Source organism: Haplochromis burtoni, unplaced genomic scaffold, assembly GCF_018398535.1.
Source record: "Haplochromis burtoni strain Fernald_Lab_line unplaced genomic scaffold, NCSU_Asbu1 Contig_15, whole genome shotgun sequence".
NCBI classification, from domain to species: Eukaryota; Metazoa; Chordata; class Actinopteri; order Cichliformes; family Cichlidae; genus Haplochromis; species Haplochromis burtoni.
The window spans coordinates 1,445,914-1,458,826 of record NW_024582376.1 but is presented as its reverse complement, the minus strand read 5'-3'; the positions used below and the strand labels follow the sequence as shown (position 1 = coordinate 1,458,826).

Genomic DNA, 12,913 nt, shown 5'->3' with positions numbered 1-12,913 from the left:
ACATCTTGCCCTAAATTCCTCAACCCTGGACCCAACAATGGGTGCATGTCAGTTATTTAGTTGTAGCTGAATTTTGAGTACAGTGTCTTAAATTAAATTTTTTGCTACATTTAATAATTGCTGTCTTTATTGTAGTGTGGCAGTCATTCTGCTTCTTGGAATCAAGATGTGTTTTTGCGCTTGTGCCATCTTTGCAGGCACCACAGGTCCTGAAGCGTGCCCTGAAGGGAGCTGGTCAAACAGCTCAGGACTGCATAGCCAGAAGGATTGCAAACCCTGTCCTGGGGGTTTTTATTGCAACTCTGCTGGCCTTACAAAACCCAGTGGGTCCTGTCGTGCAGGGTACACCAGATTGTGATGATTAAAGAAATAACCATCACATCATCATCGTCTTTGTTATATATATCCATATAGAAAATAATGTAAATATCATTTTTATCCCCAGAATTTTCATGCTGTCTTTTCCTTATGCAGATACTACTGCATAGAGGGAGCTGTCACATCTACTCCCACTGATGGAAATACAGGGGGACCCTGTCCTGAGGGTTACTACTGCCCTGAGGGAACTGTTCAACCTGTGCCCTGTGAACCAGGGACATATGTGGCTGTTACACATGCTACTCAGTGTGAACCTTGTCTGCCAGGCTGGTATTGTGTGTCTGGCTCGTTGTACCTTTGTCCTGCAGGTTTGTGATTTGCTGCTTTGGATGTCCTTATAGTACAGTGGCATTTGTAAGCTATTTTTATTTAAATTATCAAGAGAAATTCTGCTAAATCCCCCCAAAAAAAAACAACAACAAAGAAATGTGATATTTTTTTATCCTTAATCCTTTATTTCCAAATTTCTCTTTGTTTGTTTTATGACCTGCAGGCTTTTACTGCCCCCAAGGAACTGGATTTGACTTGAGAAGCTGTCCAGAGGGAACTTATGGTCCTGACCCCGGCTATGAGTCTGTCTTGCAGTGCAGGCAGTGTGACGCCGGCCATTACTGCTCTTCCAGAAATGGCACAACTGTCACTGGGCCGTGTCAGAAAGGATATTACTGCTCATATGGAAACATCTCTCCACAGCCTTTCTCAGTGGCTGCAGGTGAACATGCTTCTTTAGAACTGCAAGAACTGCAATAAAGCAAATTACATTCTGGTAATACTATGTGTTGTCTTACTTATATGTGGCAAAATTTGATTGCTGATGCTGTGTCTCTCACCAGGAGAAGGAGGGCCATGTCCTGCTGGTCATTACTGTCCCCAGGCCACGGTTAAGCCTCTGCCGTGTCCACGAGGAACATTTTCTAACCAGACCAAATTAGTCTCAGAGGTAGCTTTAACTCAACATACTCAAATTATTACACTCAAAGGCTGTCCTGGCTTTCCTATCAAAACTAAGATGAAAAAGTGGAAATATTCTCATAATTCTTGATGTTTTGAAAAGTTGCTAATTTATTTAGTTTAGAATTAAAATCTGACATCACCCCTCATTTCTGTATGTTTTACTTTGAAGGAATGACACTAGTTTTCCTAAATTTCTGAAAGCCTTTCAAAGTTTTTGTTTAGACATTGTCTACTTTTCCCCCCCACTCATTTTCCATCCAGACCATTTTCAGATGAATGTTTTTCTTTTTGTTAATTCACAGACTTTGGAATCATTCAAGCATAAAAAGGCACTTAACAGTGCTGTATTTATACATAATAGTCACCTTAGCAAAGAGCCCATTTTAAATTCTATCTTTAGGCACTTTGTTATTAGCAGCCTGTCACGAAACACATCATTTGTTCCCATTGCTTTAGGAAATCTATGAAAAATGCCAAAGATAACACAGTATGGCAGGCATAAAATTGTGTTTTTGAACCAACAAGGTGATTTCCAAAGTGCTATTAGCTGAAAACCTGGCATATCTTGACATGGTGTGCCGGGTGTCCATGAAAAACAGGTGCAGGACAAAGGAATAAGTGTCAGACCTAAAAAAGTAAAGCAGATGAAAATCATGTCCTAAAAATAAGGGAAAAATCCAGCAAAGCCCCGAGACAGGACCTGAGAGATACATTGGTTCACTCAATCCTCCACACTGACTCCTATTCTCTGAAGTAAATTCTCAATATCCAAATCCAGTTTATTGAGTCAATCAAAATTTGAACAGTTTTCACTTTTTTAGACACACTTTGATCTCATTTTGTAAAACCTAAAAACATTACCAAACTAGATGGTCCACAGTGATTCACACTGAAGTTGAAAAGACAACTACAGCACAGATGTGATGAAACTGATGTAAGCCTGTTCAGAATATACAGCAAGCAAAGGTAAGTTGAAGGTTGATATGAGCAATTAAAAGTAGAAGACAAATAGCACAATATGTGACACTTCATATAGAATACATTGTGTGATTACTGGATGTAGAACAAAGCGAACAACCTAATCTTAGTCGTCTTGATTCTTTACCGTGTTATCTAAAATGGAAGCTCAACATTTTGTTCATTATGGCTTTTATTTAATATTTGAATCATTTTTATGCATTTATAAATTAGCCGCATAAAGTTTGCAAGACTTAAAAACAACATGAGACATGAGAACTCCGTGTCCTGAACAATGTGTTTTGCTCTGGTGCATAATGAGTGCTGAGCAGTGTTTTTGTTTTGATGATTGTGTGGATGATTTGATTGTTTCATTGCGTTTTTTTGTTTACAACTTTGAGATACGTCGTTAAGGGTTTAAGGAATGGATCTTAGCAATTGTGAAAAACTGTTTACACAGTAACTTACATGATTATTTCTGTCATTCACTGTAATAGCAAGTAGATGTGTAGTTCAATATTAATATTGCAACAAAGCACATTTTTCTTTTTCTTATCGGCTGTCTTTCTCTTTCCCTAATCCCTCTCCCTCTTTGTTTTTATCATTATTCCTCTCAGGAGGACTGTCAGCCATGTTTCCCAGGTTACTACTGTGATGCTGCGGGGCTCTCGGCACCTTCAGGAAAATGCTGGCAAGGTTTCTTCTGCTCTGGGGGTGCAGAGCGTCCTGAACCTCCTTTGAGAGACAGCCACGGAGGGCCGTGCCCAAAAGGTGATCAGATCCCCTTGCATCTGTAGCTTACTATTCAAAAACCCAGCAGAACCTGGTCAAAATAAAATATACCAGGACAGATTAAAAACAAATATAAAAAACAAAACAAAAAGAAATGTCTGGATGATTTAATCAGGCAGCGTTAACACTGTTGGAAGTGCGAAAGGATTGGGAGGTTTAAAGTTCACATAAGCAAGTTTAATGAAAAGGCAAGCAAAACTCTTTCATTATAATAGAGCTACACATAAGCAGCTACTCGACTCACACTGGAAATCAAAGCCTCTCTCCTGTGGATTGTGCATGTCTTAGTTTGTGCTTCAGTGTGCATCTATTTCATGACTCTTGTCTTCACACAACCAGGTTATTACTGCTCTGAGGGCTCTGTGGCTCCTCAGCACTGCCCCTTGGGAACCATCAGCACAGAAGATGGCCAAGCCAGCTGCAGTGCCTGTCCTCAGGGGTAAACTCACTTATCAGCCTTGCACAGTCACTTGAGACTGTAAACAGATACAGAAAAATAACCAAGACCTGTAACTGTACATAGAGTAGTGCATGAGTGATTTTTATACTGTATATACATGTATACACAATTACATTCAAGTTTTGTTGCTACAAGATAAATTATTCTATCCTGTTTTTGTCTGCATAGCTTTTATTGTCCTGGCACAATTAATGGCTCTCTGACAGAGAGTTATGAGTGTCCAGTGGGTCATTACTGTCCATCTGGGACCTGGGCCGAACACCAGTACCCCTGTCCAGTTGGAACTATCAATCCCCACACTCAGATGGCAAAACCCCAGGACTGTCTTCCCTGCCCTCCAGGTCACACATCATTTACGGCAATTAAATGTCACTGTATTAAAGGTTAAGTAGTTGGCCCAGGGTGTAATTTAACATTGTATATTTTGCTCACTTAAAATAAGATGAACAGTGTATAATTGTTATGGTAGTTTCATTTAAATAGAGAGAGACACAATACATTATAAAAAAGTATTTGTATAAAACTGTATAAAACACATATGAATTGCATGTTATTGAGGGAAATAGATATTAGATCCCATACAACACAGCCAGAATTCTGGCTGTCACAGATCAATCAATCAATCAATCAACCAATCAATTGATTGATCAATCAATCAGAAACAGAAACTCTTGATCTCAGCCAAAGAGGGTTTCAAAGGAGGGCAGGGACAAGATGTACAAGATCATCATCAAGAAGCTTCGTGAGGAGGTGATAACTGTTTCAGAAATGAAAAAAAAATATAAAATGCATGTCAGATGGAGTCCACGCAAGATCCTGCCTCATGGGGTGAGGATGATCATGAGAAAGATGGTGGATCAGACCAAAACTGCGTGAGAGGAGTGTATTAATGATCAAAAGATAGTTGGGACCACAATCACCAAGAACAACACTGGTAATACATCACGGTGTCTCCTGCTCAAGAAGGCACATTTACAGACCCATCTTAAGTTTGCCAGTGCGCATCTAAATGTTTCAGAGAAGGCTTAGGGAGAAAGTGCTGAGGTCAGAAGAAACCGAAATTGAGCTCTTCGCCTCAACTCAAACTGCTGTGTTTGGAGGAAGAGAAATACTGACTATGACACAAAGAACATCATCCCCATAGTGAAGCATGGAAGTAGAAACATTATGCTTTGGGTTCATGTTCTTCTAAGGGTACAGGGCAACTTAGCAGGGACATGTACCACAACATTTTGCACAGGAACCTCCTTTTCTCAGCCATAACATTTAAGATGATTTGTGGATGGGTCATCCAGCAGTGACACAAAATATACCACCAAGGTAACAGCCTAAACCTCTTACCAAAAATAGCCATGTTTTGCTTGAGGATGAAATGCCCATTTCACTCAATATCATGCACGTAATGTTATAGCTTTTATGCAATGCAGGGTTTTTTTTCTGGATTTTTGGTTGATATTCTGTCTCTCTCCATTAAAACTGATACTATATACAGTACTTTTTATTCATTTTCATTTCCTGGTGTTGTTGGTGGTAATATTCCCTTCGAGTTGATATCAACATTATTTCTTCTCAAACCAGGCTTTTTCTGTGCACATCATGGGAAAGGTGCTCCATCAGGTCAGTGTGGCGCAGGGTATTACTGTGTCTCTGGGGCCTGGTCACGCACACCGGAGGATGGTGGGGTCACAGGTGACAGATGTCCTAAAGGTCATTACTGTGCCCAGGGCTCATCAGCACCAGTTCCTTGTCCACCAGGTCATTACAGCAACCAAACCAGAAACAGTCATCTCAGTGACTGCCTGCATTGTCCTCCAGGTTGGAAATGGTTGCATTTTCAAGAAGATAAAGCTTCACTTACATTCAAAGAATGTAAGTGAAGGGTAATTATAGGGTAATAATACCTTCATATTACATCTGTATCTGCTTAACAGTGTTGCTTATGTTTTTAGGTTTCATGTGTGACACCAGAGGGCTCTCTTTCCCTTCTCATATGTGCCCAGCTGGCTCTTATTGTCCAGGCGGAAAAAACAATTCAAAAACCTGCTCACCTGGAAGCAGATGCCCACCTGGTTCTGATAGACAGGTACCCTGCTTGCCAGGGACCTACCAAAATTTACCAGGACAGGTGAGAAACATGAAGATGAATGGTTGCTTATTTTTAATAGTCAAGGTGCACATACTATACAGCTGTCATGACTGTGATCGTGTACAAGCCATATATAGGCTGATATGCTGTTTTGAAAAATATTTAAAAAAGTAAATCTGGAATAAGGTTAATAACTAACTATATATGAGCAACAGAAGGTGGGTTTTTATTTATTGTGAGGCTGGCATCCAATTCTAACATCTGCTGATATTAGTGTAGTTATCATTTTGTATGTAATGTGTAGAAAACTCTGCATCATTTGTTTCTTTACAGCCAGACTGTGTTAAGTGTCCTGCAGGATTTTTCTGTGTTGGCTTAGTGGATGTTGACACTGGGCATGTGTCAGGGACTCACACTCCCATGCTGTGTCCTAAAGGACATTACTGCCCATCAGGTAGGTGAAGATTAGTATCACTGCTGTAATACATTCATGAGAAATGTACAAGGTTATCATTTGCATAATAAAATAAAGATATGTGTGACATGAGTGCCAAATACTAAATATAGTGTTGCTCTTGTTTTGTGCGCACACTAATAGAAGACTCTAACACAAAATGGCTTTTTAATTATGTAAATGACCATTATAGAGCATAATCAAGATAAGAGGGGTCTTTACAAACTGTTCAGTGATGTGTATTCAGGGGCAATCTGTAGTTATTATACGTATTTATCTACAGGAACGCAGGATGGTGTAGCATTCCCGTGCCCAGCTGGCACCTTCAGCAGGCAGATGGGGTTGTCCAATAAGTCAGACTGTGAGCTCTGCCCTCCAGGGAGATACTGCAGTTCCTCTGGATTGGCTGCTCCTACTGGGGTCTGCTCTGCTGGGTAAACACAGGCTAACTAAACACACACTTCATTAAGCGGTCAGCCAGATTAAGAAAGAAATTTTCGTTCCCTATATTTTTATACCGTCCCCTTCTGTAATTAAATCTCCTTATATGTTCCATCTCGTCCTGTCTGTCCTTCTGTTATCTATTACTTCCTTAATCCCACATACCCCTTGCAATCACCTCTATCCTCATCATCTCTCTGCACTTAGTTACCTTTGTATCCAGGGTTCTGTTTCTCCCCAACCAGAGGATCACCCAACAGGAGGCCGCTGCTCTGCTGGGTCCTATTGCCCACAGGGTACCAGCTACATGATTCCCTGCCCTGCAGGCACTTTCAGCTCCATAGAAGGTGACATGTAATACTGACTAATTACTCAGTGTTTTTGACACTGGAACATTATACCCAGACTTACAGTAGCTTAAGTTACAAAGTGTTAAGTGTCTCCTAAGATAACTACCATGTGGAGTTGAAATGTTTAACTTTTATTTTTAGTTTTCCATTTTATAATAAATGTATGAACTTGGTTTGCCAGGAGCGGTTTCTTTGGAAGCATGTCAGCCTTGTTTGCCAGGCCACTTCTGTGCCAAGGATGGTCTCTCCTTCCCATCTGGGCTTTGCAACCCCGGCTTCTACTGCAGAGAAGGATCCAGATCTGCCACGCCTTGGGGTAATACCACAGGTGACAGTTTTCTTCCTCTTGCCCTTTACATAGTGTTAATAAATGCATAAAACATGCAAAACTAGTTTTTTTTAGTAATGGTATTTGAAATACAACAACAACAACAAAAAGTTAAGGTCATCTGACACAGCTTGAAAAATATCTTTCTGTGCAGAATTTTCTTTCGGTGCACTCCAGGTTTTATTTAACATTTTCATGCCCTTTGACTCAGCACAGCTGAGAAGGTCTTCACGAAACATTTACCAGTCCCCACTACATCTCTTATTATTTTTCTTTCTGTGATTGCAGAAAATGGCTCTGGCCTTTTAGGTCATTCACCTACCTAATGAGTAATGACATCCAATAAAGGTCTATTGTCTCAGTTACAGGAGATATCCTAACTCCATCCCCACTTCCTGGTGAATCAACCCTGCGTCAGTTCCATGGAGATGTGTGTCCTGAAGGCTACTATTGTCCTAGAGGGAGTGCAAAGCCCAGCCCATGTCCTCCAGGTAAAGAAAACAAGAGACAGTCAAGAAAGACCTTGGAAAAAATAAGGACAAAATTATTTCGATTACTCTGAAAGTTTTGTGATAAAGCTGTATGATGAATATGTTCATCAACAGCATCAGCTATAGCGTTTTACAAATACGCTTGGTTTTTATTACACTGTCTCCAAAGGTGGTATACAATGACATAAAGCTCTCAGAGGTAAAGTATAATGGCTTATTTATCCAGAACTTTAGAGAAGGTCATAAAACTCAACAGCAGTCCAATAAAGCTGTCATGATGAGCAGCTAGCTACTTAACCAGGTGAATTAATGGAGCCTGCTACTGGCATTTTTACTACTGTCATTTTTTCTACTTCAGTGTGAAAAATGACAGTTATTCCAAGCTGTGTCTTTTGTATTTTTGTCTTTCTTTGTCTGTGTCTATGTACTTTCATGATCATTTGTTTTCTCCATTCAGGCACCTTCTCTGCGAGGTCTGCGGCTGAGTCCGAGGCGGACTGTGAAGCTTGTTACCCAGGCTCTTACTGCCCTTCATGGGCTCAGACTTCTGCTGACCTCCTCTGTCCCCCTGGGTGGTTCTGTCCAGCAGGATCAGCGTCTGGACATCAGCCAGGTGGAGTACACATCACTGCGGGTCAACTCAGGCTTAACAGTGGTCTTTGCACTTTCATGTAGCATGTGATCACATACAGTATAGGCCAACGTTATCTCTTTTGCTCACTTTCAACTTATCCCTTCATTTTTTGAGACAACATATGTTGTCTTAACTAGAATAACCAGATTGTTTTCATTTTACACGTTTAAATTTGCCATTTAACTAGAATCAGCTCTTTTGTCTGTCATTTTAACTATAACGTTCTACTTTGAGGCTTGCTTCTGTAATAATCTACATAGTAAAAGATGCTCGGTTTTTATCCCGCCCATAAACTATCCTTCTCCTGTTATATTACACGTGCACCTAGAGATTCTTTGTTGCCTTTTTACCTTTTATTATAAAGATGTTTTGCTAATTTGAGCATGAAATGGGGCAGAACCTATAAATAGCCACAAGCTCATGTCTGTCAAGACAAAGCACCTGCTGCTGAGCCCGCTTTCTGCTCTCCTTTCCTCCCACAGGATTGTTGTACAGCGGTAATACTGATAAGAGCCACTGTCCTTTTCATTGCTTTGTTTCCATGGACACTGAGCCTGGGAAAATACACGAGATGTGCTTATTTCATGCATAATTGGTACATAAAAGAAATTAAGAGGATGTGTCATGGCAGCACTATCATTTTCTGTTTTGTTTTTTTTTTTCAAATTTTGTTTTCATTGTAAACAATGACAGTTTGGATTTTTCATTATGTGCTTGGCAGGTCACCAGTGCCCACCTGGCTATGCGTGCCCGCGTGGTAGCGCGGAGCCGACTGGCTGTACTCCTGGCACATTTCAGTCCTTGTCTGGACATCCGGCTTGTAACAGCTGTCCAGCGGGTAATGCAAAAATGACACATATGTTATTTTTATATCATTTTTTTATAAAGAGACAAACAGATGATGTTTAAACTGATGTTAATTATTAAATGAGACATGCTACCTTGTCTAGGTTTTTACTGTCTGAAAGGTTCCTCCGTGCCATCTCCATGTCCAATCGGCCACGTCAGTCCATCAGCTGGCAGGATGTCCCTAAGTGACTGCTCCCCCTGCCCCTCTGGCTTTTTTTGTAACAGCAGCGCTCTGACAGAGCCGCCTGGACCCTGCAGCCCAGGTCTGACAGCCCATAATCACCTTGGGAATTCTTGTCAGACAACTGAAAGATTGGATTTTCTATATCTTTGCTGTATGCCTGTGCTATGTTAAGCTGTGGCTTCCACTGAATAACTCTGTTTTCCTACAATGTTTTAAACTGTAAATGTTTCAGCGTCCTCTGTGAGTTGTCTAACCACATTGTTTACTACAGGACATTTTTGTTCCCCGGGATCCACTGAGCCTTCTCCTGTCTCCCAGACTTATGGAGATGTTTGTCCCATGGGACATTTCTGCCCTCAGGGAAGTGGGTCTCCCACACCCTGTCCTGTTGGCAGCTTCTTTCCCGAGCTCGGCGCACTCTCTCTCTCCCAATGCCGTCCTTGTCCCCCAGGGAAATACTGCCTGAATCCTGGAGCCTCACAGCCCACAGGTGGAGAATTAGACCAGTCATGAGACTGTTATAAATTGTCTATTGAATACAATATTTTATTATTCAGCTTTACCTCAAGTACCCTAAGTGCAGATTCAGGAGTTGCACAGCTCCCATTAGTCATGTCTGCTGAATTTCTGCCCATAACAACTTTTTGGGGTCTCATAAGCAGCTGCTTTAGAGTCTTTTCTAATTCCTCTCTGTGTTAGGTCTGTGTTTTGCGGGGTTCTTCTGTTCTGGAGGTGCAGATAGTCCCACACCTCGAGCTAACTCATCTTTGTCCAGCTGTCTTCTGAAAATACTAGAGGGTTCCACCATAAGGACGAATGCCACCTGGATGCAAAACCTGCCCTGCTTTAATAACTCAGGTAATTCTGATAAAATATAGTGTTCTCCTGTTTGTAAAGACACCATATGCGTTGTTTATAAGGGCAGTACATCACTTTGCTCAAACTGGTCTACCACAGTGCAGAGCTTTAGAAGTAGTGATAAATATCCCACAAGACAGTGGCTTTTCATGGTTGACCTTAAGTGTTCTGCAATTAATCATTGCCATACAATGTTACATTGTCTGCCCCTGACACAATGGTTTAATAGGCATTGTAGAGAAAAAAAAAGGAGGCTCCTCTTTGGCGTCCTGTCTGGTAGACAAAGATTATAACTCAACTATTTTTCATGCTTTATCTGCCATGTTGTGTTACAGGGAGAGATGCTAGTGGGATCAAAGCAGCAGCAGTGTCACGGGAAGATTTAGATCAGACTGTGACTGATTCACCGCCGAGTCTCAAGACGCCACAGTATGCGTGTTCCACCTACAGAGGAGATATATGCCCTAGGGGTGGGTAAATCCTGGCAGTGAACTTATGCACTTAATGTGATACTTTAGTTATCTTCATTGCTCATGACATGATAGCCTCATTTTTTGAAAATGGTAAGACACACAACTTACTTCATCTGATTGGTGCAGGTTGTGTGATGTAATTTGGTTTGATTCCCGCTTAGTCTCGGTTTATTTAGCGACTCGGTCAGAAAATTATGGCTGAAATGTTAAATCACATTAAAGTGGTTTGAATGATGAATGCTTAGTTTTAGTGTTTAATGGCTTGCTCTATAAATAAGGAGAGAAATATAGTTTGTCAAATAAGCGCACTAAAAAAAACATTAGTGGCAGCACAAAACCCCCCAAATAAATCTCACTCTGAAAGGTTCAAATTCCCCACCTTAAACCAATGGCAAGGGCATTCGATTTTATTTAAATAGACTTCATTTCCATCTCCCGTCACTTTACATAACAAGGTGACTTTACAATACAGTAGAGCGAATGGGCGATAAAGAGCTGCAGATGGCTGGGTGGTGAGGCACATAAAAGTAACACTGTTGATATACGAGCCTAAAAGAACAGATTTGCAAGTAATAACATTCCTTCAAACGTAAAGGAAAAGCTGTGAGGGTAGTTGTGTGAAACAGAAGAAGCAGAGAATAAAAGTTTGAGAGTGAGAAAACCCTCTGTCCCTGGAGGGATCACTTAGTTAATTGGAAACTTTCTCTTGTTGAAGTGTTATCATTTCAGGGACAATGTCTGGCTGATTTTTTTTCAGGTTTCTATTGTCTTATGGGCTCTGCTTACCCTCACTCCTGTGAGGCTGGTTCTTACTGCAACCAGACTGGCCTAGAGGCTCCAGCAGGACCCTGTGCAGCTGGATATTACTGCCCTAGAGGCTCTTCTGAACCCCACGCCAACCCTTGTCCCACAGGACACTATTGCCCCCTTGGAACCCAGCTTCCTCTGCCCTGCCCTCTGGGAACTGTAAAAAGTGAGCTGTTGCACTTTTGTTACGTAGCTGTAATCTGTGAGTAATATAACAAATACATTGTTCTTTGAGTACATTTATTGATTTCATTAACAAAAGAGAAGCTTGTGCATTGTGATTTCTCTTCCATCAAAAAGGAGAAGCAACTGAGGACAAATCAGTAATCCCTGGCTTGTACCCAGGCCATGAATTGATGATGAATGAGTACGCAATCAAAATAGTAAAACTGAGAAAAACAAAACCTAATCCCCTTTGCTCCGAACATCATCAGTTTTCCCACTGACGTCCTTGTTTGAACTGGTGTATACCTTTGCAGCTCAGTCATGTGGAAAAATATGAAAACTTCCACCGAAGCATTTTTTCCCCCTTGGGCGCCTATGAATAATTGCAGTCACAAAGTGGCTTAATCGTGTAATTGTATTCTTGTCTTGCGGCAGACAACTAGAATCCTATTATTATATGCTGTAGCTCCTTTGTACAGTTATGAATTAGAAACTGATGAGGGACTTGGGATGCACTTTGCATTGAAATAACATTGTAATCTATTTAAGGCTTTAATTTCAAAGTGATATGGTGATTTTTTTTAAAGTCTTTTTCTTTTGAGTGAGCAAATGCCCTGTGCACGTGGGTGTGCAAAACAACAGTTTTGTCTTCTTAATCAATTTATGTTGCTCATTTCATTAAAATTCAGATTTCTTAATTTATCACACCCTTACGCGCACGAATGCGTCACCATCACTCCTAGATAAACAGTTTAACTACAATGTGCACATTATCCACCAGGTTCCCTTGGTGGATCCACTGTTGAGGCTTGCCAGCTGTGTCCTCCAGGTCAATACTGTCACCAGCAAGGAATGGCTGAGCCAAGTGGCCCCTGGGCAGAAGGCTACTACTGTCCTGAGGGACAGATCTCTGAAAGACCACAGCAACATGCCTGCTCAGTTGGTCATTACTGTGAGAAGGTCAGCTGTGTAGTGTCAGGCTTCAAGCTACTGTCAGTCATCAATGAATATTGCATGTGATGTCTTTACATAACCCCCCCCTCCTCAGCTCTGTTATTTTTTCATGACTAGTGCATTAATATAGCAGGTTGGTGTTTCATCCGAGTCCCTGTGCTGTGACTCTGTCCACTGATATTGTTGCACTACGATTACAACTGATGATACATGTTGTTCTCCGCATATAACATCTAATAAAATGAATCTGATGGTTTCCTCAGGGTAGCGCCAGACAGACAGCCTGCCTTCCTGGCAC

The 12,913-nt window shown here is 41.1% G+C and overlaps 2 protein-coding genes across 2 annotated transcripts; both read left to right on the top strand.

Moving 5' to 3' along the window:
* Positions 1 to 37: 37 nt before the first annotated feature.
* Positions 38 to 3,531, top strand: LOC102305122 (signal peptide, CUB and EGF-like domain-containing protein 2). The gene is made up of 7 exons (XM_014329929.2): positions 38 to 47; positions 198 to 342; positions 475 to 686; positions 872 to 1,090; positions 1,212 to 1,318; positions 2,907 to 3,060; positions 3,421 to 3,531. The coding sequence occupies exons 1-7, from the start codon at positions 38 to 40 to the stop codon at positions 3,522 to 3,524; spliced, it is 951 nt and encodes a 316-aa protein (XP_014185415.1). The 3' UTR covers positions 3,525 to 3,531.
* A 6,129-nt stretch (positions 3,532 to 9,660) lies between these two features.
* LOC121814043 lies at positions 9,661 to 12,104 on the top strand. Its single transcript, XM_042218044.1, has 5 exons — positions 9,661 to 9,848; positions 10,058 to 10,216; positions 10,552 to 10,686; positions 11,447 to 11,662; positions 12,097 to 12,104. The coding sequence occupies exons 1-5, from the start codon at positions 9,698 to 9,700 to the stop codon at positions 12,102 to 12,104; spliced, it is 669 nt and encodes a 222-aa protein (XP_042073978.1). The 5' UTR covers positions 9,661 to 9,697.
* Positions 12,105 to 12,913: the final 809 nt, after the last annotated feature.